The sequence below is a fragment of the Phacochoerus africanus genome, chromosome 7, assembly GCF_016906955.1.
Source record: "Phacochoerus africanus isolate WHEZ1 chromosome 7, ROS_Pafr_v1, whole genome shotgun sequence".
NCBI lineage: Eukaryota > Metazoa > Chordata > Mammalia > Artiodactyla > Suidae > Phacochoerus > Phacochoerus africanus.
Genome location: NC_062550.1, coordinates 15,697,545 through 15,722,191, shown reverse-complemented (window position 1 = coordinate 15,722,191; position 24,647 = coordinate 15,697,545). Strand labels below are relative to the sequence as shown.

At 45.4% G+C, this 24,647-nt stretch overlaps 1 protein-coding gene across 3 annotated transcripts in view; it reads left to right on the top strand.

Moving 5' to 3' along the window:
* Positions 1 to 24,647, top strand: part of RFX4 (regulatory factor X4) — a 170,251-nt gene that overhangs the window by 78,078 nt on the left and 67,526 nt on the right. For 2 of the 3 annotated variants that reach the window (XM_047786475.1, XM_047786474.1), the window contains exons 5-6: positions 18,614 to 18,675; positions 23,298 to 23,511. In XM_047786475.1, the coding sequence (XP_047642431.1) occupies positions 18,614 to 18,675; positions 23,298 to 23,511 (276 nt within the window). Of the gene's footprint in view, positions 1 to 18,613; positions 18,676 to 21,221; positions 21,405 to 23,297; positions 23,512 to 24,647 lie in introns of those variants that run through there. The other variant, XM_047786476.1, reaches the window with a different exon arrangement.

Below are 24,647 nucleotides of genomic sequence, written 5' to 3'. Positions count from 1 at the left end.
CCTGCCATGAGGCAGGGGAGAGCGTGGTCTGACCTGCTCTTCCCTGACCCTCCCGTCCTGCCACTGTGCCACTAGGCTTGTCCGGGTGAGAAAAAAAAACACTTCCAAAATGAGAACTGTAGTTCTCCAGCAAAACCAGTGAAGGAAATATCTAGAGACCAACAGAGCTATAAATTGAAACAAACACAGGGTGGTAGGTATCAGAATTGGCCGACACAGGATATCAACTCAGCTAAATTACCCAAGCTTATGAAAGACAATTCTTTTAACAGACATCACAAGTGTCTAGCTATGTCTAATTATGAGTGCAGCATTCACAGACTTTTCATAAAATTAATAGCAAACACTTACAGAGGGCTTTCTGTGTACCCACCAGTATTCTAAACACTTTACATAAATCAACCTTATCACACCCCCCAAACAGTGGTATGGGGTAGAAACCGTGATTATCCCCATTTCATAAATGGGTAAACTGAGTCCTAGAGAAGTTAGGTCATTTGCCCAAGGTCAAACAGCCAGTAAGTCGATGTGTGATTCAGAAGATGAACCTGAGAAGTCTGGCTCCAGAGTCCATGCTCTGTAAAGAGCAAGTTATTTGGGGGGTAGGGTGGGTGTGTGTGGAGGCAGATTTTGAGTGAATAGTTGTCCTTTTGACTTTGGTGTCATCATTATCTGTCACCTGGAAAACTCCAAATGATCAGATTTGGGAGTGAAGGCTCGGCCTCTCTGTCTCTCAGGGGTCCAGCGTGCTGGTCACTGCAATTGAGAAATTCCCCCTCACGTCTCCCCGCTATGGACCAGGTTTCCCCATGCTGCTTCCCCCTTGGGTTCACCCGTTTATTAGGTATTTATTCATTTATTTCCAGAGATGGGAAATGGAGTCCTTGAGGGGAACTGGCTGCGCAGGGACCCCAGGCTGCCTCCTCTCACCCCGCAGCCTTGGGAGATCCGTGGACGCCAAGTGGGTGTTTTCATTTCACCAGATGCTTCTTTCTCCTGCTTGTCCACCAGGCTTTTGGAAACTCCAGACCCAAACCTCTGCCTGTGCGAAACTGGAGTGTTACTGTGCTTGGCAGTAGCTAAGCTTTTTCAGAAAGAAAAACTGGGCCTCAGATTTCTGAGTTAAGAGAACATCTCTGCCTTATAAATTGGGTTGCTTTCCAAGCATTTGTAACAGGCATTCCAGGGGAGGCTCAAGGCAAAAGAATGTCTTCTTCCACGAACCTTTAGTGAGGGTCCACCGGGTGCGGTAGGCGAGGAGTTTCTAATAATAATGCCAGGTTTTCAGCCCTGAATCTGAGGAGCTATCGCCCTTCTTCTCTGTGTGACCCTGGGCAGGTCCTCTCTGAACCCCAGTCCCTCTGTCTATCCAGTGGGAAAGTTAGTCTACACACGGATGGGCATCCTTACCGTATTACCTGGAAACACTTTGCAACTAGAAATCCTAATGACAATAATGCTGACTCTTTTTGCCAGGCACTGAGCCAAGCCCTCTGCTAACCCTCACACAGTCCTGTGAACTAGACACCATTTTTTGTTCCCATTTAAAGATGAGATGGGAAGTTCTCGTTGTGGCTCAGTAGTAACAAACCCGACTTGTGTCCATGAGGATGCAGGTTCGATCCCTGGCCTCACTCCGTGGGTTAAGGATCCAGCATTGCCATAAGCAGCAGCGTAAGTTGCAGATGTGGCTCAGATCTGACATTGCTGTGGCTGTGGCGTAGGTCGGCAGCTGCAGCTTCAATTCAACCCTTAGCCCAAGAACTTCCATATGCTGTAGGTACAGTCCTAAAAAGAAAAGAAAAGAAAAGAAAAGAAAAGAAAAGAAAAGAAAAGAAAAGAAAAGAAAAGAAAAAGATGAGATAGCTTACTCTAGGGCTACTAGAACCTTCCCTGTGAGATAAATCTTGGCTGGGAATTAGAAGGTGTATCAGTTATGTAGGGGCTGTGGGTAGAAGTTGCCCCTCCATCTTCCCAAATAATGGCTTAAATGTATTTGTGGTTTTCTTTTCTTCGCATAGACTACATCCAAAAGAGGATAACCTAGTGCTGGTATAACAGCTCTAGAAGAGCATCAGGGCTCCTTCTCTTTCTGTGCTCTACTATCCCTAACAGATGGCTTCTCATTTCTAGATCACCACATGGTCTAAAGTGGCTGCTGGACAACACAGCCTATATTCCAGGCAAGAAGTGGAGAAAAGCATATAGGAGAGAAAGGTCAAAACTCCTGCTGAGTCATCACTTTAGGAACTTTCCCAGAGCCCTGCCCAGTGGTTCTCCTTTTGTCTCACTGGCTGCCCTGGGCTATCTGGGAGGCAGGTAAATGTAGTCCATTGCCTCCTGGAATAAACAGAGTTTGGTTAGAGAGGGAAAGGGATAGACAACTAGCCATTTTATCTACATAAGGGCATTTCAGAAGTCCACGTATCGTTTTTCTTTAAAAAAAAAAAAGTGAGATATAGTTGAGTCTAACATTGTATTGGTTTGTTTGTTTTTGTTTTGTTTTGTTTTTGCTTTTGCTTTTTAGGGCTGCAACTGAGGCCTGTGGAAGTTCCCGGGCTAGGGGTCGAAACGGAGCTGCAGCTACCGGTCTATACCACAGTCACAGCAACACCAGATCCGAGCCACCTCTGCAACCTACACCCCAGCTGTGGGAATGCTGGATCCTTAACCCAGTGAGCGAGACCAGGGATCGAACCCGCATCCTCTCGGATACCAGTCGGGTTCATAACCCACTGAGCCACAAGAGGAACTCCTCATCGTATGAGTTTTAGGTGTACAACATTGTCATTTGACATATGCACCTGTTGCAAAACGAGCAACACAATAACTTTTGTTAACATCCATCACTACACAGTTACATGTTTTTTTCTTGTGATGAGAACTTTTAAGATCCACTCTCCTTGCAACTTTCTTTTCTTTCTTCCTTTCTTCCTTTCTTCCTTCCTTTCTTCCTTCCTTCCTTCCTTCCTTCCTTCCTTCCTTCCTTCCTTCCTTCTTCCTTCCTTCCTTCCTTCCTTCCTTCCTTCCTTCTTTCTTTCTTTCTTTCTTTCTTTCTTTCTTTCTTTTTTTTGTCTTTTTGCCTTTTTCTAGAGCTGCACCCACAGCATATGGAGGTTCCCAGGCTAGGGGTTTCATCGGAGCTGTAGCCACCGGCCTACACCAGAGCCACAGCAATTCGGGATCCGAGCCGTGTCTGCGACCTACACCACAGCTCACGGCAACACCAGATCTTTAACCTGCTGAGCAAGGCCAGGAATCGAACCCGCAACCTTGTGGTTCCTAGTCAGATTCGTCAACCACGGAGCCACGACAGGAACTCCTCCTTGCAACTTTCATACATGCCATAGAGTAGGGTTCTCTGTAGTCACCATGCCATATGTGACATCTCAGGACTTAGCTGTTTTAGAACTGGAAGTTTGTGCCTTTTGCACCACCTTCACCCATTTCTCCCCCGTGTGTCCTTTTACGTGTCACAACTGTGGAGTGGAACCCAGGGTCCTGGGAGGGTGTGGAGTATATTCTCACACGTGGAGCCCCTGGGAGGTAACATAGGGGGCCGCATTTGACCAGTTTAGACTGTGTAGGGGTAACATGACTTATGGCCAATGATCTCTCTGGCTTGTCGGGAAGAGGCTGATTCATGGATAGGCAACCCAATGGCTATGGCACGGTGTAATTTGAAGACGCAGGGAGGCCATCTGGCCTCACAAGCACACCTCCCCCAGAGGCTTGCTCCTGCCTCAAAATCCTCCATTCCTTTCGTTTAAGACTGTGAAAAAGCAACTACAACAGAGCAGGATAATTCATTGATCCTTATCAGTTGCTAACACCTCAGTGTCAGTGAGTTTAATCTCTAAAGGGGACTTAGAGGTTTGTTGGTGAGACCCTTTCATTTTCCAGACAGGGTCATGAAACGTAGAGGGATTGGGTGGGTTTCCCAAGGTCGTGTATGTAGTGACAGGGCTGGATTTGAAGGCAGGGAAGGAGATCCCTGGATGCCTGTGGTGGGGGTCAGGGACCACAGAAAGAGGGAAGGAGGCTGGGGAAGGGGAATCCGGGGCGGCAGATGTACTTGTGTGCGTTGCATTTATTTATATCCTGCTCTTTTCCTCGTGAGGACTTGAGGTACGTGGCACTTCGGGCTGTGGGTGGCTCTTCCTTGAATACATGGCTCCTCCCTCCCTCCCATCCATGCTCGTACAATGCAAAACACAAACAAACAAACGTGTTCTGGGGACCTGCACTTCTGTCAGCCACATACATCTGGAACAGAGATGAGGCTGAAGATTCCTTTTGTTTTGCATGTATGCCCTTTTCCTCAAGAATCCTTATAATGTGCCCTGACCCCTACGGAGGGGCACAGAGGAAGATAAAAGTCCTCTTGAGGCATCATTAGGAGTCATCAGCGATGGTCTTTTTTTCAATTTGCAAAGTAAAAAAATTAAGCACGTGGATAGGGTCCCTTGACGTTAAATTCTCACATATATTTTTCTTAACCGTTGGTATCTGCTGTGGTGTGTCCACATCAGAAGGTCTGATTTCACCTCAGACTCCATAGTTTGTTATTTCAGGGTGTGTTTACTGATGTGCCGTGTAAAAGCTCAGAAATCAAATTGTTTGGGTTTGAGTCCCATTTCCACCATTTACCAGCTGCGTGAACTCAGGAGATGTCTTAATAGCTCTGAGCCTCAGTTTGCTCCTCTGTAAAATGGGAGCATGACAGCAGCCACCTGAGGATTGCTGAGCTAATGACTTTTAAAAGGGCCATCTTTGCACAGTGCCTGGCAAATATAAACACTCACTGCACCCGAGCTGTAATTATGATTTCAGTTTACTGTAGCAACATTTCATGATATTAGCACATCATGTTTTTAATAGACATCACTATCATATCAGCGCTTCAACCCTTCTAGCTGCTCTTCCTTGTGAACAATTTGGAGAACAATTGTTCTAAAAATTTCTTACATCGCGCACATGCTACCATCACCACCCTCACCCTCTCTTATTATCGTCTTCAGCATTATTCCATTTTTGACTTAACCTGTATCTTATGTAACTCACCTCATTCCAGCTAAATCGGTGTGCGATGATTGTCTCTTCTCAAACTCACCATCCAGTCAGCCTAAGGACAAGCCAGGGCTCTCATATTGGTTTTTGGACTTTTTGGAATTGAACTTATCAAAGGGCAGCAGATGGCTAGCTTTCTAGGCCTGGGGGTTTGCTCAGAATCCTTCATCAATCTATATCCATGATTTGAAACTCCATCTCTGTCTCATTGCACTAGATATAAATTCCTTGTCATTTTTTTTGAAATTCCTCTTGTGGAATTTCCTGTGGAACCGGCAGCATCCTACCCACCTTGACACCTGATAGGGGCAACTCCTCCCAAAATTGTCAAGTGGCTAGAGCTAGACCAGCACAGGAAAATTACACTGACAAACACCCCTTTCAAGATGGTAGCCCTGAGGTAGAGTGTTTTGGAATCCTGATTCATACCTCCAGGCTTAATTATTTTTTATTCTCTGAAAAAGGAGCAAGGACCGTTGTCCACAAAGAAAGTGAGGATCCCACTTTCAGACTTAAAGTTGTCACAACTGGAATCCCTTTAACTAACCCCTTTCCCTAATCAATCTCTCACTTGTTCAAAAGTTTGGTATGTGTGTTTTTTAAGAGAAGGCACAAGACTTACAATTCATGATTATAAAATAGCAACTTGTCGCCGGACTGAATTTATAATTTCGTGCTATTTGAAAAGCCCCTTTTCTTTTCCCACACCCAGATGACCTCTGAAATAAGACCCAGAGCTCTCATTTTAAAACTGTTTGAAGCATACTTGATTCTTTGTACACGAGTTAGTCTCCTTCAAAGTGTGGGAGGACCATCTGCTTATTCCACAGCACTGGCCCTTTTTTTGGATCAGTTCTTGGTGGTGGCAAATCTTTGCCTACTCAGAGGGGACTGAATTTTTGGTAACAACCAAAAGGCTTCTTTCAGAGCATCCCTGATGACTAAATTTGGAGATCAAGCTGGATCAAGACCATACGACTTTTGGTCAAAGTCAGAGCCTCTCCGTAGAATAATGAGACCGAGTGGCTTTCCTGGGTGGCTCTGAAGGTGTCTCTTGAGGTGACACTTATAGAGGGCGACGAGGGGTTTCTGCACAGGTAGTAGACACCTCGCTGGCTCCCCATGGTATCCACTAAAGTGATGAACAGGAGACGCGGTGGAACAAGGAGATTCCTGCTTCTTCCACTCATGGGCATCTGTGAGTCTGAGCAGCCTGCGTCACCATAGATCCCAGTTCTCTTCGGTGAGATCATCCTATTCTCCTCCAGTGTGGTTTTTTGATAAAATACCGAGGAGAATCCTTTGTCTAGTGTGTGGTGCCCACTGATGCCCAGTGGGTGCCAGTTCCTCCTCTCGCTCTTCCCCTCCCTTATCTTAAAGGAATCCCATGAAACCATGGGCAGGAACATTTGCCCCTAGACTCACTCATGTGTCTTAAACTGCCCCCACAGAATTATGTCAGGGTAGCTTGCAGTGCTGAGTTTCCTTCCATGTATGGAGAGAAGGTTGGACCGACCCGGGTGGGAGCAGGGCCGGGGGAGTGAATAACCTGACCACTACCTAAAAAAGAGTTCCAGCAGCTCCAGAGAGACCAGTTCTCCAGAGCTTCTCTGCTTCCCACTCCCACTCCCGGCCGGTGGAGCCCCCAGCCCTGTCTGCCCAGGCTGAAAGAGCAGAGGGTGGGATTCCCGAGTAATTAAAGGGAATTTGGAAGGCTGGGATGTTGCGGAATGTTAGATCAGTAGCTAGAACAGCATGTGGTGTTCTTTAGGCAGGCTTCATTGAATCCATACAAAAAGAGAAAGAGGGGCTGCCTGCCGTCTGCTCATTTATCAAACAGCGAAGCTCAACTTTCACAGCTCCACAAAAGTGTTTGACTGTTTGCTGAGTCTTGCTCCAGAAATTAAAAGCTGAACAGCCTTAGTGGGGCTGAACCGACCCTGCGTTTTGAGACGCAAACTAAATTGTGCTGGGCTTTCAGATTCAGGGACCAGTTGATTATTTGGTGAAAGGAGAGAAGAATAATTTGTAATTTGCAGCCCATAAGAAACACTTAAAAAAAAAACAAAAGAAAAAAAGCTAACTCCCTTCTCACAGGTTTTTGTTGGGGCTGGAGGGAGGAGGTGCGATCTGCAACAGCTTTCTTTGCTCAGAGAGGGAAAAGTCTCGACCTCCAGTGGGCACCAGATCGATGCGGTGCCCATCCCCCACCCAACCCGAAACAGCCCTTCCTTTCCTCCTAGTTCCTTATTTGAAATGGACTTTCTCTCTTTTTAAGGAGGAGGTTCTCAAATATTTGGCCCTCAAATATTTTTAGAGAAGAAGCAGTTTTACAAATGGAATTAAATATTCTACCCATGCAAAGATATTGCTTGGGTGGCCATAATATACCACAGAAGCCTGGAAACTGAGTTGAATAAGAACCCTCTGGAGATCCTGAAAGGATTGACATATAGAGTGCTACCTCTGTCAGTGGAAAGAATGTTCTGGAAAAGGGGGGATGGCTAGTGGAAGACATCATAAAGGAGGCAGAAACATGTCAGCAGAGGTGGCCTTCCTGGGCAGTTGGGCCCTCTTCTCCACCCGTCCAGCCAATGTAGTCCCAGCGAGGCCATGGCCTACCCTCCTCCCTCCTACTCTGGGCCGACAAAGCCCGGGAGGCAAGGCTGAATGTCCACTCCCTAACCACCTGGATCCTGCCACAAGCCTGCAAGACTGGCTGAGCAAGTGTTTTTATTCCTATTTGATAGATGAAGAAGCCTGGTGCTCAAATGGAAGAAAGAGACAAAGTCTTTTTTTTTTTTTTTGGTTCTTCAATTTAGCACATTTTTTTTTTTTAAGTGGTAATACCCTTCTACACTTCAGGGGAAGCAACTTGACAGTTTGTTTTAAGAATCTTGAAATGTTTCTCCCCTTTGATCAAGCATCTCCATGCTCGAGAAGCTATTAGGAGGGGAAAAAAGCAAAAACAAAATATCCACAATAAAATCCTATGCCAAAAGTATTGCTTAAAGCATCATTTGTATGAATACAACCCTGCAGTCAACTTCAGTGGCCAGCAAAAGAGGAACAATTCATTCATTCTTTCTTTCATGTGTTGAGTTAATGAATTAATACCCTGGGCCATTATATCTCCCACCTGGACCACCACAGTGGCCTCTGACTGGTCTCCCTGCTTCTACCCTTGCCGCTTGCAGTCAGCTCTCAACTCAGCAGCCAGTGATCCTTTTGAAGGGTGGATCAGATCTTGTTCCCCACTTCCCTGCTAAAAGCCCCCTAATGTCTCCCCATCTCATTCAGAGTAAAAGCAGAAATGCTTACCAAGGCCTGCAAGGCCCACATGAGCTATGTTCCTTCAAACCCTCCCAGCCTCCTGACCTCATCTTCTGCTTCTCTCATTCTGCTCCAGCCACACTGAGCTCCTGAATCTTCTTGAAACACATCAAACAAGCTCCTACCCCAGGATCTTTGCACGGGCTGCTCCCTCTACTTATAACTCTCTTCCCCCAGATATCCACAAGGCCCACTCCCCCACTCCCTTCAAGTCACCACTCTAATGCCACATTTGATCACTGAGTCCTGACTGCCCTAAATAAAATAACATTCCCCACCCCCATTTCCCTATTTCCTTCGCCCTGCTTTTTGTGTCCTTCTCTGTTGCAATTATCTAATATAAGATATATTGACTCTTTTTATGTGTTTATTTTTGGTCTTCTCCTACTAGAAGGTGAGTTTCCTAAGCAAAGGTTGTCCCACTTTTGTTCACTGTTCTATCCCCCAGTGCCTGCAAAATGTTTGGTGTATATCAGCGTATGTTTGCGGCTGAAGGAATGTAAGCTATATGCCATGAGTCAGCCTGCTATGGTTATTGAAGGTGCAGCTTGTCCAGCATGGGGAAGAGCAGGAGACAATGAGGCTGGAGATCTGGTTTGTGTGGAGTCATAGGCCTAGGCCAGGACTTCGTAGAGCTGAATAGACCATTGACTTGTTATGAAGATTCAGCGGACCACGTAACTATGGTCACTTAAACCAAGTAAGTGGCCCAGGGAAGATTTCTGGGAGAAAATGAGGTACAAGTAAGATCTGAAGGATATATAGACTTTAAGCAGGCAAAGCGCCTGCAGAGAAGGTTCCAGAAAATGGGATCAGCCTGCAGAAAAGGCCAGAGTAAGAGAAAACACAATGTGTTCATGAGACTTGAACGATGTTCCGTGAGCACCAGGGGTGGGAGAGGAGAGCGGAAGGGTGAGCTGGAATGAAGACAGGACCTGGTGGGTTTGGACTTTGTCCAGAGGCTTCACAGAGAAGTGGTTGGGGTGAGGCATGATGGCAGCCAGGGCAATGAGGAGACCACTGCAGCAATCCAGGGGCATGATCCTGGCCCTGGGGCTGGTGGAGATGGAGGTTTAGGGACAATCAGGATATATCCATGATAGGGGAAGGCTGGAACTTGGTCACAGACTGGAAGTAGCAGGTGCAGCACTTTGGAAAAGGAAGAGCTCTTACTTGGTCAGGGAATCAGGAAGGTCTTCATGGAGGAGGGTACGCTGGGGGGTGGGTTTGAGGGCATGGTGGTGGGGGGGTGGGTAGACGGGTGCCGGTAGAAGGTACAGAGGTTCAGAGCCCAGAAGCCGGGAAGCATTTAGAGAATTAAACTGCACCCAGGAGTCTGATTTGGATGGCGTTCACGTAAGGAAATTTCAAGAGAAAAGGTGGAAGGAAGGAGTTCCTGTCATGGCACAGCGGAAACGAATCTGACTAGTAACCGTGAGGTTGCGGGTTCAATCCCTGGCCTTGCTCAGTGGGTTAAGGATAGTTGTTGCTGTGAGCTGTGGTGTAGGTTGCAGACATGGCTTGGATCTGGCGTTGCTGTGGCTGGGACACAGGCCAGCAGCTGTAGTTCTGATTAGATCCCCAGCCTGGGAACCTCCATAAGCCGCAGGTGCAGCCCTAAAACAAAACAAAACAAAGCAAAAGATGGAAGGAAAACGTGGCCTCACACAAGAGTGTCTGAGCTCCAGGTAAAGGAGCCTCTGTGAGTCAGCTGTGGTGGTGAATTGTCTGAGGCCACTGAGTAGACAGATATTGATCTGGATTGACCCCTGGAGTAAATCCGCTTGGGGACCTCAGTTATCCAAACAGAACGACTTTTTGCTTAGTTAATATTTTCGTCAAGCTGAAGGAGAAGTGTTTAAATGCCAGATTGGTACTTTACTGGATGCAGGTAGATTTAACCTCAGAGGAGACACCAGGCTGCCTGCTGATATTGGTCCTCTCTGCTGTTCCCCTGCTTCCCCAGCACATTTGGGGGCAGGGCTCTCACATCCTGTTCACAGCAGAGGCCACCAGAATGTTTCCAAGAGGGTCAAAGTGGGGGGGAGTTGAAATCACCATGGCAGGGTAAACAGGAACGAGAAATCATTTCATTCCTCAAACACGCCTAACTTGTATAAATGCAAGAATATGACATCACAAAAAGAAAGGTTGCTGTTGAAAGAAGGAATGGGGGACTTGGGGGCACCTTCATTCATCCAGAGGCAATAATATTGTTGTGGTAGAGTGTCGAGTCAGATTGGGTACGTTTGCATCCTGGGTCTGCATCTTGTGAGCTGTATGGCTTTGTGCAGCCTCTCCAAGCCTCAACTTCCTCATCTGTACAGAGGGAATAGCGATGGAACCTGACCTGTTGTAGTGATTAACTGAGATAATACATGTAAAGTGATCGGCACAGTGCCTGAGCCAGGACATGACCCCAAAGTCTGTGTGCCTAATCACTGTATCCCAATTCTTCCCAACTTGCAAGGGAAAAAGAGGCAAGGGGCAACTGAGGCTTCATGGGCAGGGTTCAGGGGAAATGGGGGAGGCTCAGAGAAAGAGACGAGTTCCTCAGGGGTGGGCAGGGGACAGCATGGGTTTGGCATTCCAGGCAGAGGGGCCAGCTTGTGCCTGGTGCTCAGGGAGCACGTGGGCGGGGGGGAGCTGTATTTGAGGCTGGGGAATGGGCTGGGGTAGGTCATAGAGGGTGTCATGGACCAGCCTGAGGTGGCTGGAATTTTATCCAGCGTGAGTTACAAGAAGGCACCCATGGTTGTCAGCAAGGAAATGAAATGGTCACATTTGGATTTTAGAAAGAGCCTGCTGGCGGGGCAGAAAGACGGGAGGGAGAGGGCACCCAGTTAGGAGGATGCATCTGTGGCCCAGGTGAGAGGTCACAGGGGCAGGAGGGAGGGGGGAGCTTGGGCAGGGGCAGGGCGTCAAGAGAAGTGGCTGAGTTCACTGGATGCTTTGGGCAGAATCAGCAGGATGGGTTGTGCCGTGTTAGGAAGAGAGTGGAGTCTGTCTTGCTTCTGTCTTGGGTGACTCAGCAGAGGGTGATGCTGGCCACAAAGATGGTAAAGCTGCATATATTGATCCACACGTTATTCAAAAGGAATAAGTAAAACCCATCAGCTCTGGAGGGAAATAACAAGTTAAATTGATGAATTCACAGGTCCAGCTAATTCCTCAAGATCATAGTGCAAAGAATTATACACATACTGATTCTATATTTTATTGCCTCTCAGAGGCAGAATAAAAACAGGGCCTCCAGAAGACCTGTCCTCATTTCCCAATGGTTCTTGGCACCTCTCTGGACCAGAGTCTGTGGCCCCTGGTACCTTAGCGGAGGGCTAGGCACTGATGTTTGCTTCGTGGGCACTGTTTGAGACTCCATTTGGATTAACACTTAGAAAGATTTCAGAACTTTGCCCATTTTCTTAAATCAAGTAATAATAAAGCTCAAAAATGAAAGAAAGAAAGAGAAAGAAAAAGAAAGAAAACAAAATAAAATATCAATTCTGCTTTTTACAGTTATCTACATGTTGTTTATAGGGAATGATTTGTTTTTTAAAAAGGATAAGAAAAAGGGAGTTCCCTTGTGGTGCTGAAGGTTAAGGATCCAGCATTTTCATTGCAGCAGCTCGGGTCACTGTTGTGGTGTGGTTTGATCCCTGGCCTAGGAACCTTCACCTGTCCAAGACCTGGCCAAAAAAAAAAAGGAATAAGGAAAAGAAAAACAACCACTATAACATTCCTTTAGGTTTTTGGTGTTTTTGGTGCTTCTTTCAAGCTTATCTTGAACTTCACTCATCAATTAAGAATATTTCTAGGAGTTCCCGTCGTGGCGCAGTGGTTAACGAATCCGACTAGGAACCATGAGGTTGCGGGTTCGGTCCCTGCCCTTGCTCAGTGGGTTAACGATCCAGCGTTGCCGTGAGCTGTGGTGTAGGTTGCAGACGTGGCTCGGATCCTGAGTTGCTGTGGCTCTGGCGTAGGCCGGTGGCTACAGCTCCGATTAGACCCCTAGCCTGGGAACCTCCATGTGCCGCGGGAGCGGCCCAAGAAATAGCAAAAAGACAAAAATAAATAAATAAATAAAAATAACTTAAAAAAAAGAATATTTCTAGTTGAAAATCCTTTTCTAGTTGCAAAAAAAGTTGATTTTGTACACAAAATGTTATACAAAAATTTTTTTTGTTCTGCCCACCATCCTACTACCCTAAAAAGATCCATTTCTATTTTTCCATTTCTATATTTGTAAAAACATAAATTACAACCATAGCATAAATGTAGTTTGGGATTTGCTATTTCATTTAACATTATGTCTTAAGCATTTTCTATGTTGTAACAGATTTTATTGCCATCATTTTTAATGCTGAGTAATATTCTATTGAGTGTATATCAGTCATTTGTTTAGCCGGTTCCCTGTCATTGCACATTTATGTTGTTTCCAATTTTTCATTCTCATTAGTAGCCCTGCACAGAGCTTTCTCTTTTTTTTCTGGCACATAATTTTTATCTTATTTAATTTTAATTTTTTATTAAAGTTGATTTACAGTGTTCTGTCAACTTCTGCTATATAGCAGAGTGACCCGGTTATACGTATATACATATATGTTCTTTTTTAAACATTATCCTCCATCATTCATGTTCCATCACAAGTGATCAGATATAGTTCCTTGGGCTATGCCACAGAAGCTCATTGCTTATCCACTCCAAAAGCAGAGCTTTCTCTTATTTTAGATTATTTCCTTGGAATTAATAGGTCAAAAAGTACGAGTATTTTGTGGCATTTGATATACATTATGAAACTCCTTCTCAGAAGGCTTATAATAATAAACAATGTTATCAGCAACCTGGGAGCTTTTCAATTTTACCACACCCTTTACAGCACTCGGGATCATTTTCACAAGGGATGCCAGTAGGAGAGCGTTGGACATGGCCCCAGCTGCATAGAGGAAATTTCCCAGACCCAAATATTAAAAATCTCTGCTTTTCCTAAGCAGCTGGTGTGTGTTTATCTTATGGATACTGGGACTCTTGTAACTTTATTGTATTACTTTCTTGTCCTGGGTTGATAGGAAACTTAGAACCCACATCATAACCGACTTCTAACCAATGTGAAGAACGCTCAGATGTGCTTTACACTTCTCCCCCCATCTCTGCTGAAGTGTCTAGACTGGGTCAGTGTTGTACCCTGTGAACAGCTGGCTCACATCTTGACTCTGAAACCGGTCATGTGATGAACATCTGGAGAGCATACTTGGCCAGAGGTTAATAAAAGTGGCTCAAGGTGATGACACCACTAGATCTTGGTCTGGTCATGGGCTGCATAACGGGCAGAGTGTTTAGAGAGTTCCTGGCTCTGACCCCCCACTCCCACCCCTGGTCAGACCCCATCTTCAATACTGCATTTTCTTTGGATCACAACAGCTTTTTTTTTTTTTTTAATATAGTTGATTTACAATGTTGTGTTTCTTTCAGGTGTACAGAAAAGTTATTTAGTTTAATATGTTTTTCAGATTATTTTCCATTGTAGGTTATTACAAGATATCGAATCTAGTTCCCTGTCCTGTACAGTAAATCCTTGTTGCTTATCTATTTTGTGTATAGTACTTTGTATCTGTTAATCCCATACTCCCAGTTTATCCCTCCCCCTTTCCCTTTGGTAACTACTGTAGGACTGTTTTCTATGTCTGTGAGTCTATTTCTGTTTTGTTTATAGATTCATTTGTGTTATTTTTTAGATTCCATATATAAGTGATATCATATAATATTTGTCTTTGTCTGTTTTACTTCACTTAGTATGATACCCTCTAGGTCCATCCATGTTGCAACCAGCAATATTTCATTCCTCTTTTTTTGTCTTTTTTTTTTTTTTTTTAGGGCCATACCCATGGCATATGGAAGTTCCCAGGCTAGGGGTCAAATTGGAGCTGCAGCTGCCACAGCCACAGCAACACCAGATCTGAGCTGCATCTGTGACCTATACTGTTGCTCATGGCAATACTTGATCCTTAATCCACTGATCAAACTCGCATCCTCATGGAAACTCAGGTTTGTTACCACTGAGCCACAACGGGAACTCAATGAACTCCCATTTCATTCTTTTTAATGGCTGCGTAGTATTCCATTGTGTGTATGTACCACATCTTCTTAAGCCAGTCATCTGTTGTGGTCACTTGAGTCGCTTCAGTGTTTTGGCTATTGTAAATAGTGCTGCTGTGAACATTGGGGTTCATGTATCTTTTTGAAATTCAAGTTTTCCTCTTTTGTGGATGTGTGGGTCAAACCAATTTGAGAGGGATATAGACAAAGCAAGAAGCCCACATCCTATGCTTACAGGAGTTAGGGATATAGAAACCAGGGATATGTTGCCTCAAAAGTGACTCCCAAGGAATTCTGAGAATTATTGCATCGTTTTATTAGTATCATCACTATGAGATAATCTTTAAAATGTTTTTTACTTTGTACTTCCAAAAGTGGTACCCTGATGTTATCTCATTGGAATCTCTAAACCATCCTTGTGAGGAATTCAGCTTTTTTCCACCCATTTTCAGATGAGGACACCTTCCCATCCATTCTCCACCCTGCAGACAGTCAGCAGCTTCCTAATGCACAGAAATAATTCAGCTTGACACTGCCCATTCTAGGTTTTCAATTTCTCTCTAATTTGCCCACTTCTTTCCACCCTGCTGATGCCAGTTTAGTTGAGGCCACCATCCTCTAGCCCTCCAGGCAGGGAGGACTACAGAAGGCCCAGAGTCCCCAGACGTCAGAGGAGGAAACTAAGGCACAGAGAGATTAGACAGTATGTCCAAGTTCATACAACTAATAGGGCTGCCGTCAATGTTTGCTGGATGAATGAGCAGCCAGTTGAAGAGAATATCAGTGTGAATGGAAGAGGGTGTGAGGGGGTCAGTAGACACTCATCCCCCCTCTGAGAAGGTGTTCACGGTTCCGGCCCTGCCAGCAGGTATCAGCAACGGTATCTCTCACAAAGGGCAGCCAGCACAGGCTCGTGTTCTCTGACTGTGCCTGCCTTTCAAAATGCTATATTACAAGGGAAAAAAAGTTAAAAGAACCACTAAAGAAAAAAGTCCCTGGAAATAAAAGGGAACGAATGACTTTCACTGTCTGACTTACTTCACTTAGTATGATAATCTCTAGGTCTACCCATGTTGCTACAAATGGCATTATTTCATTCATTTTTATGGCTGAGTAATATTCCATTGCATATATATACTGCATCTTCTTTATCCATTCTTCTGTTGATGGACATTGGGGTTGCTTCCATGTCTTGGTTATTGTAATAGTGCAGCAATCCAGGAGTGGTTTTACTGGATTGTATGGTAGACAACAAACATCGTACCATATCACTTATAAGTGGAATCTAAAAAAAAAAGGAGTTTCTGTTGTGGATCAGTGGAAAATGAATCTGACTAGTATCCATGAGGACACAGGTTTGATCCCTGGCCTCACATTGCCATGAGCTATGGTATAGGTCGCAGACTCGGCTCAAATCCCACGTTGCTGTGGCTGTGGTGTAGGCCGGTGGCTGCAGCTCCAATGTGACCCCCTAGCTTGGGAACCTTCATATGCCATGGGTGCAGCCCTAAAAAAAAAAGAAAAAAAAAATTTTAAAAAGTCTACAAATAAACTTATTTGCAGAATAGAAACAGACTCACACGTTGAAAAGCTTATGGTTACCAAGGGGGGAGGGGGCAAATGGACTTTGGGTTTGGGATTGACATATGCACACTGAGGTTTATGGAATGATTGGCCAACAGTGACCTGCTGTATAGCACAGAGAACTGAGCCCAGTATTCCGTGACAATCTATATGGGAAAAGAATCTGAAAGAGGATGGATGTGTATATGTATGGCTGAATCACTTTGTTGTGCAGCAGAAATGATCACAACCTTAACCTAAATCAATTGTACTTTAATAAACCTTTGAGACACACACACACACACACACACACACACACACACACACACACGCAAACCCAAAAAATGTAAAACTAAAAGGAATGAATAGTCATCCGGACAGCCAATGGTAATAACGGGTAATGTTTATTGACCATTTACTAAGTGCTGGGCACTGTTGGAAATTATTTCCATACCCTGACTTTTTAATTTTTCACAAAAATTCTCTGAGGTACAAGTCGTTATCATTCCCATTTTACAAATGAAGCAACTGAGTCATTTGAATGTTAAATGACTTTCCCACAACCCACAAATGGCTGCGCTTGGATCTAATCCAGGTACTCTAGCTGCAAAGCCCTTTCACAGAATTCTTGATAAACATCACCACTGTAAACACCAGGGAATGAGGTGTTTGTGTTTGGTTGTGCTTTCACCTTGGCATTTGGCACCTCCTGGTAGGTTTCTGGCAAAGCTATGTGGTTGTCCTGGGTAGCAGCAGTTAGCATCCTCCACTATGCAGATGAGTAAAGGATTAAAAAAGAACAAAATAGGAGTTCCCGTTGTGGCGCAGTGGTTATCGAATCCGACTAGGAACCATGAGGTTATGGGTTCGATCCCTGGCCTTGCTCAGTGGGTTAAGGATCCAGCGTTGCCCTGAGCCGTGGTATAGGTTGCAGATGTGGCTTGGATCCCGCGTTGCTGTGTGTGGCTCTGGCATAGGCCGGCGGCTACAGCTCCGATTAGACCCCTAGCCTAGGAACTTCCATATGCCGCGGGAGTGGCCCTCAAAAGGCAAAAGACAAAAAAAAAAAAAAAAAAGAACAAAATAATTCCATGTGCAGCAACATGGATGCAACTAGAGATTATCATGCTAAGTGAAGTAAGTCAGAGAAAGACAAATACGATATGATATCACTTATATGTGGAATCTAAAATGTCACAAAGGAACCTACCTACAGAACAGAAACAGACTCACAGACATGGAGAACGACTTGTGGTTGCCAAGGGGGAGAGGAAGTGGGACTAGAAGTTCAGGGTTAATAGGTGCGAACTATTCCATTTAGAATGGATAAGCAATGAGGTCCTGCTGTACAGCCCAGGGAACTATATCCAATCTCCTGGGATATATCATGATAGAAGCTAATATAAGAAAAGGAATATATATATATACACACACATATATGGTTATAGTTATATAGTTATATAGTTGTATAGTTATATAGTTATACATATAGTTGTATAGTTGTATATATATAGTTATGTGTTTATAACTGTTATGTATATATAGTTGTGTATATATAGTTATATATATAGTCATATAGATATCTATATATATACACATATATAGTTATATAGTTGATAGTTACATAGTTATATAACTGGGTCACTTTGGTATACAGCAGAAATTCACACAACACTGGAAATCAACTATAGTTTTAAACACTAAAAAAAAAAAAAAAAAAGCTACCCTCCAGGATGACCTCTGTCATTCAACAAGCACAGACTGAGCTCTTAGCATGTGCCCTGGGCTGGGCCCTGCTCTCATAGAACTCATGTTCAAGTACCGAGAGACAGAAAATGAGCCCTCAGAGAGTAAGCAACTAAGCCAAGAGAGTGCTGAGTGAGGGCAGGACGTGAGGTGGGGTCATGTGACAGCGAGGGTCTGCTTGTGTTACTCCACCTGGCTGGTCACAAGGCCCCTCTGCCCAGAGGCCCAAGTGTTGTAAGCAAAGGAGCCAAACTTATGACAGTCCGGGTGAAACTGCACTCAGACAGAGGGGATCGTAGTGCAAAGGCCCCCAGGAGGGAGGAAGCCTGGCATGTTTCTGGAATAGGGAAAAAAGGAAAACCAGTATGGGTGGGATCCAGTGAATCAGGGTGAGAGCTGGAGATGAGGGAGGCCAGGAGGTGAGCAAGGACCAGGTTATGAGGCTGAGGTGGTTGGGGGCGGGGCGGGGGGGGAGTTGCAGGTGCAGTGAAAGCCTTTGAAGGGCTTTCAACAGGGGGGTGACAGGTTCTGGACCAACACGCAGACTTCCTAGATTGTGAGTTGGAGGGCGAAGCTCAGGGCGGCCAAGGGAGACCCCCCTGAGGATCCAGAGCTCCACCATCGCTCAAGTGCTCCTTCTTGCCTGCCTAACACCTGTGGTCTTCTCGGGGACTCCAAGAGCTCTGAATAAGTCATGACAGCCAAGGGTGTATGTTTTCTTCCCGCCTTTAGATGTTGTTTGTAAATAAGCTGTCAGTGTGCTCCCCGCTTTTCCCGACGGATAACTGATTCTTGTGTTGACTTCCAGATCATAAGGCAGCAGTTTCCTCAGTTAACCACCAGAAGACTCGGGACCCGAGGACAGTCAAAGTAAGCACCAACAGCCTTTCCCCCTGCAGAGCGCATATCTCTGGACCTCCGCTCAGGCCCAGACCCCAGGCCTCTCATCCTGAGCTCAGTTCACAGACCTGGCGGGAACTCTGCCTGGTGAGAGTGACCAGAAAGTGCCCCCTTTCCCCAGGACCCCTGAGAGAGAGCCCATCACAAAATCCAGTTGCTTGAAAGAGCCTGACTTGGTGCCACTTGCCTTTAGCATTTTTGTAAAATAGTCTTGATCATCCTTTAAAAGAAACACCTTGTAGTTTCTTGACCGATCTCCATGATACTTGCGCTGTTTTGGCCAGAAAACTCTCTACTGTGACAGTATCCTTTTGCCCAGAGAAGCAACCCTGTATCAATCCCTGCAAGGGAGATGGGGTGGAAAGGTCCAACCATGCCATGGTATCCAGGGCATACTGCCTGCCTTTCGTCTGTTCTGTCAACCAACCAACCAACCAACCAATGTTTGCTTCACATTTTGTGTGTGTCAGAAAAATGGTGCTAAGTGCTAGGGACACAAAACAAAACAGGAAACTGTCCTCCTGGTGGAGCATATATTCTGGTGGGAAAGATAGACCAAAAAAGATCATCAGATTGTGACCAAGAGGGTTATCCTAGAGAATTAAAAAAAGGGGAGTGGTCTAGTTTAGAAAGGATAGCCCAGGAAGGCTGCATTAAGCAGGCAACCCAAGGAGTGAGTAGGTTGCGTGGCTGCCTGTCTCCCAGGTGTGTCAGGGGAAAGGAATCTCTGCCTATTCTGCCCAGGCTTCTGGATATAAAAGACTTGCCTTGAAGGGTGTTTCAAATATTGTTGCAAGTGACTAGGTCTTCCATGAAGAAGGTCTGTTGGCCATGTAAGTTTGGTAGGTACTGAGTTCAGCAGGTTCTTTTATGCAGGACTTGTCAGAACCTTTAGTAAGCTGGTGTGCATGGTGACTCCACAAAAGGGTACCTTATTATATGGCATTTCTAAACATTTGACCATGTTGAGTAGCGAATCAACACATGACAACTTATAAAAAATGAAACTTTTTATTAAAAAGCAACAAGCACATAGGACTAGTAAGACTTGTCACTACAAGTGTCTTAAAAACAGCATGTCCAGTTCTGTCCCTCTGCCCACCCCCCAGCCCTCCCTGGGCAGCACATTCCCATCCCCCAAGAGTGGGTTTAACTTTGGAGCCAAGTTGGGTAAAGAAAGTGAAGAAAAGTGGATGAGGAGTGGATGATAAACTGGGAGAAACCCTTTTTAGTAAAGTTCTGAAAATAAGGAGGCCAGTGTTTTTGGTATGGGGCTCAGAATCTCAGGGGGCAATCTCCAAAGAGACTTACAGGAAAATTTTGAGCAAGGGACATTTTGGAATACACATCTCAGAATTTTTCAAGGTGACGCCTCTGAAGAACAAATCTCATTCATGATGAAAAAAATGCAAGTAACTGTTTTAAAATGAGGTTTCAGGAGTTTTCATTGTGGCTCAGAGGTAATGAACCCCACTAGTATCCATGAGGATGTGGGTTCGATCCCTGGTCTCACTCAGTGGGTTAAGGATCCAGTGTTGCCGTGAGCTCTAGTGTAGGTCACAGACGTGGCTGGGATCCTGCGTTGCTGTGCCTGTGGTGTAGGCCAGCATCTGCAGCCCTGAATTTCCATATGCCTCAGGTTTGGCCCTAAAAAGAAAACAAAAACCAAAAACAAAGAAACAGAGTTTTCAGCCCTGGTAAGAGTAGAGTAGAAAACTCTTGTGTGCTGGTGAACACAGTGGTTGGCAGCCAGGGGCAATTCACTTCACAGATAAGTGGATGCTGGAAGACTATTGAATGAGTGGAAAGGAATTATTTTTCTCCAGGTCAAGGGCTTTGAAGAGTCACTGGCTCTAACACCCTGTTGCCCATTTCTGAGATAAAAGAATACTAATAAAGACAGGCAATAAAAATAGTAAAGGTAGAACGGAAACGTTTCCCATCCCGGAGAACGTTTCTTTCTGTCTACATGTTAGAGCCTGCTTTCGCTTTTTGTTTTCTTTTTCTTTAACCTAGAGGTTGGCCAATTGCACAATACCTTCTTGAAACATTCAGTTTTCATTGTATCCTCTCCATCAGGATCCTCCAAGGTTGGTCACACCTTCAACCACTTGAAAGGTGATAAGAAGCTCTAGTCTCTAACATGCCACTTGGCCTTATAGAGCAAATCCCTCAGCAAATTTGCCTTGACAAAATTGATGGGGGGAGCAGGGCTGGTGGAGAGTGTGTTGATGTGTCCTTGAGAACCTAAATGAAAAACTGAGAAGTACTCAGAGCACTAGCTTCATGGCAGTGGCCAATTCTAGCAACATAATGCTCTTAAAAAAAATCAAGAAGCGGTCTGACCTGAACATGTTTTGACTACCTTGATCTGTCTTAAAGTTTAAGAGGGGGCTTGGTAAAGTTAGGGTGGTACGTCATAACTGCCTTCCCTCCTGGAGGGGCTTCCAGAGCAAACGGAACCCCCCCCCCTCACCCCACCCCCAGCCAGAGGAGTGCCTTCCCGGTAGAAAGGCAGTTATGACAGTTGGGAAGTAGAAGGCGCAGAAGACAGAGATCAGCTCAACACAAAGGAGAACTTTCTGATCACTGTACTGCCCTAAAATGAACTGGGCTGCCTTCGGAGGGTCTGAGTTCTTCGTCCCAGGAGGCATTCAGATAGAGGCGAGATGCCCACTGAGCAGAAGTAGCACCGAATGGTATCAGGAGTGAAGGGGGCGAGGGAGAGGGAAAGTTACGGTCGGTGCTCAGCTCTCCCCTGCCCAGGAGGCCTTGCCCAGAGCTCGGAGCACTTTCTCATTTGTCTTACGAGGTTGTGACTCTCACCACCTTATCTCCATGGGTAGGAAAGAGCAGTTTGAGTGTTGTATACATAGCACGGCTGAAATCGAGGTCCATGAATTACGTTAGGATTGCTGTGTGGCTGTAAAATTCTATGCTGGACCTGCTAAATCCGAATCTTTGGAAGTGGGGCCCGGGAGACTGTGTTTAATATGTTTAGTAGGTGATTCTTATTAGTAGTAAAGTTTGGGAATCACTGGCTTAGTGGTTAAAAGCACGTTCAGAGGTCCAAATCTTGCCTCGAGTGCTTACTGGCTGGATGATCTTGGATGTGTTACTGTAATTCTCTGGGCCTTAGTTTCCTGGTCTATAATATGGGACTGATAAGTAGTTGCAGCCTCATAGGGGTTTTGTGAGCTTAAATAGGGCGGTGTGTGTAAAGCACTTAGCACCTCGTCAGCTGCTGTGTTACAACAGTAGCTAACGACAGTCTCATAGAGCCAGGAGTGTGATGCAGGGGGCTGACGGAGCAGGCTGGTTGATCTCAGATGGATGCTCATCAGAATGACCTGTGGGGCTTGTTTCAATGCTGATTCCTAGGCCCTACTCCCTTGTTCTGCATCCCTAGGTGTGGGAAGGGGCCTCAGAATCTGTATTCTTACTACGCTTCATAAGTGGCTCCGACAAGCATCGACGTTTACAATACCACCATGTAGTGTATTTTCTGTTAGTGCAGCACAGTGGCTTTGTAGTCAGATGCACCTGCTTCCTCCCCTAAACAGCTGTATGACCTTGAACAACAAATTATTTAAGCTTTATTGCCTCCATTTCCTCATCTATAAAGAGACTACACTAGAATCCCCATTTCATAGTATTATTTTATAAATTAATATGTGTAAAGTGCTTTCCAAAGCGCCTAGCACTTAGCAAGTGCTGGCTACGTTGTGGCTAAAATCCAAACAACATACAGCCTCCATCCCTCATTAGCCTTAATTGAAAACATTGCTATTATTAAGCCCATTCTGAGTTAATAAAAGGTTCTGGTCTTTGACACTCAGTATCAACTGAAACACTGACTTGATCTTTTTAAAGATACAGTTGTTTAAGACTGCCATTTATTGAGGTTCCCACTGTGGCTCAGTGGGTTAAGGACCCAATGTTGTCTCTGTGAGGATGAGGATTCTATCCCTGGTCTCACTCAGTGGGTTAAAGATTCAGCATCACTGCAAGCTGCAGCATAGATTGCAGAAGCAGCTCAGATCTGGTATTGCTGCAGTTGTGGTATAGGCCTGCAGCTGCAGCTCTGATTTGACCCCTGGCCAGGGAACTTCCATCTGCCGCAAGTTCAGCCTTAAAAAACAAAAGGCTACCATTTATTAGGAAAAATATAGTCCAAATGAATTTTTGTAGGAGGTAGCATCAGCAGTCATAGCCACACTCTCCTTGGGTCCCTGAAGAGGGGAGCACTCAAGGGCTGTGGCTCTCTGGAATCACACTTGGCTAGGTAGAAGAGATTAAGTACAAATGGAAATTTTTTCATCCCACTTTCTGCTTTGCAAAGTGTTTGACTTAACATTTTCTTGTAGGAGGCAATTTTGGTTATTTTTACCTATCTGATTGATGGCTGGCAACATGGAATTTTGGTTTAATTCTAGATTTCCAAGATGTTGAGCCTTAGAGGGGAGTTAACTCTTGTAGCCCAGGGAGGATGGGTCCAGCCATCCTTGGCCCTGGGCTCCCCTAGCTCAGGAAACCCCACCTGATAAAGGTACATGTGGGTCTCTCTCCCTCTCTTTCTCTTTGTGGCCCAGGTACCATTACTATGGCATCGCAGTGAAGGAAAGCTCCCAGTATTATGATGTGATGTATTCCAAGAAAGGAGCCGCCTGGGTGAGCGAGACGGGCAAGAAGGAAGTAAGCAAACAGACGGTGGCATACTCACCCCGGTCCAAACTTGGAACATTGCTGCCAGAGTTTCCAAATGTCAAAGACCTAAATTTGCCAGCCAGTCTGCCTGAGGAGAAGGTGACCATGTCTGAAGTCTTGCTGGGAGCTGGGAGTGGGTGGTTTCTTTTCCCTCCCTTTCTCTTCCTCCTCTTTCTCTCTCTCTCTCTCTCTCTCTCTCACAGACAGACAGACACACACACACACTTTCACTGTAAAATGATGAACTTAAAAATATAAAGATAGTGAGTTCCCATTGTGGCTCAGCGATAACAAACCTGTGGACACAGGTTTGATCCCTGACCTCGCTCAGTAGGTTAAGGATCCAGTGTGGCCGTGAGCTGTTGGTGTAGGTCACAGATGCGGCTCAGATCAGCATTGCTGTGGCTGTGGTGTATGCCAGCAGCCGTAGCTCCGATTTAACCCCTAGCCTGCCGTTATGATCTCCAGCTGATAGGAATAATGTGTCAGAGCTGGTCCATTAGTTGGGACCAATGTAGCATATTAATGCAAGATGTTAACAGTTGAGGAGTTCCCGTCGTGGTGCAGTGGTGAACGAATCCGACTAGGAACCATGAGGTTGCGGGTTCGGTCCCTGCCCTTGCTCAGTGGGTTAACGATCCGGCGTTGCCATGAGCTGTGGTGTAGGTTGCAGACGCGGCTCGGATCCCGCGTTGCTGTGGCTCTGGCGTAGGCCGGTGGCTACAGCTCCGATTCAACCCCTAGCCTGGGAACCTCCATTATGCCACACGGGAGTGGCCCTAGAAATAGCAAAAACACACACACAAAAAAAAACAGTTGAGGTAACTGGGTGTAAGGTACTCAGGAGCTGCCTGAACTATCTTCACAACTTTCCTACAAATCAAATGCTATTCCAAAAAAAAAAAAAAAAAGACTTTTGGGCATTCCCATCATGGCTCGGTGGTAATGAACCCGACTAGTATCCACGAACATGCAGGTTTGATCCCTGGCCTCGCTTAGTGAGTTAAGGATCCGTTGTCACCATGAGCTATGGTGTAGGTTGCAGACAAGGCTCGGATCCCATGTTGCTGTGGCTGTGGCCGGCAGCTGCAGCTCTGATTTGACCCCTAGCCTGGGAACCTCAATTTGCCATGGGTCCGGCCCTAAAAAACAAACGAACAAAAGAGACTTTCTCTCTCTACCCATCTAACTTACCTACCTACCTACCCACCCACTCATCTATGATGCTGCACTAT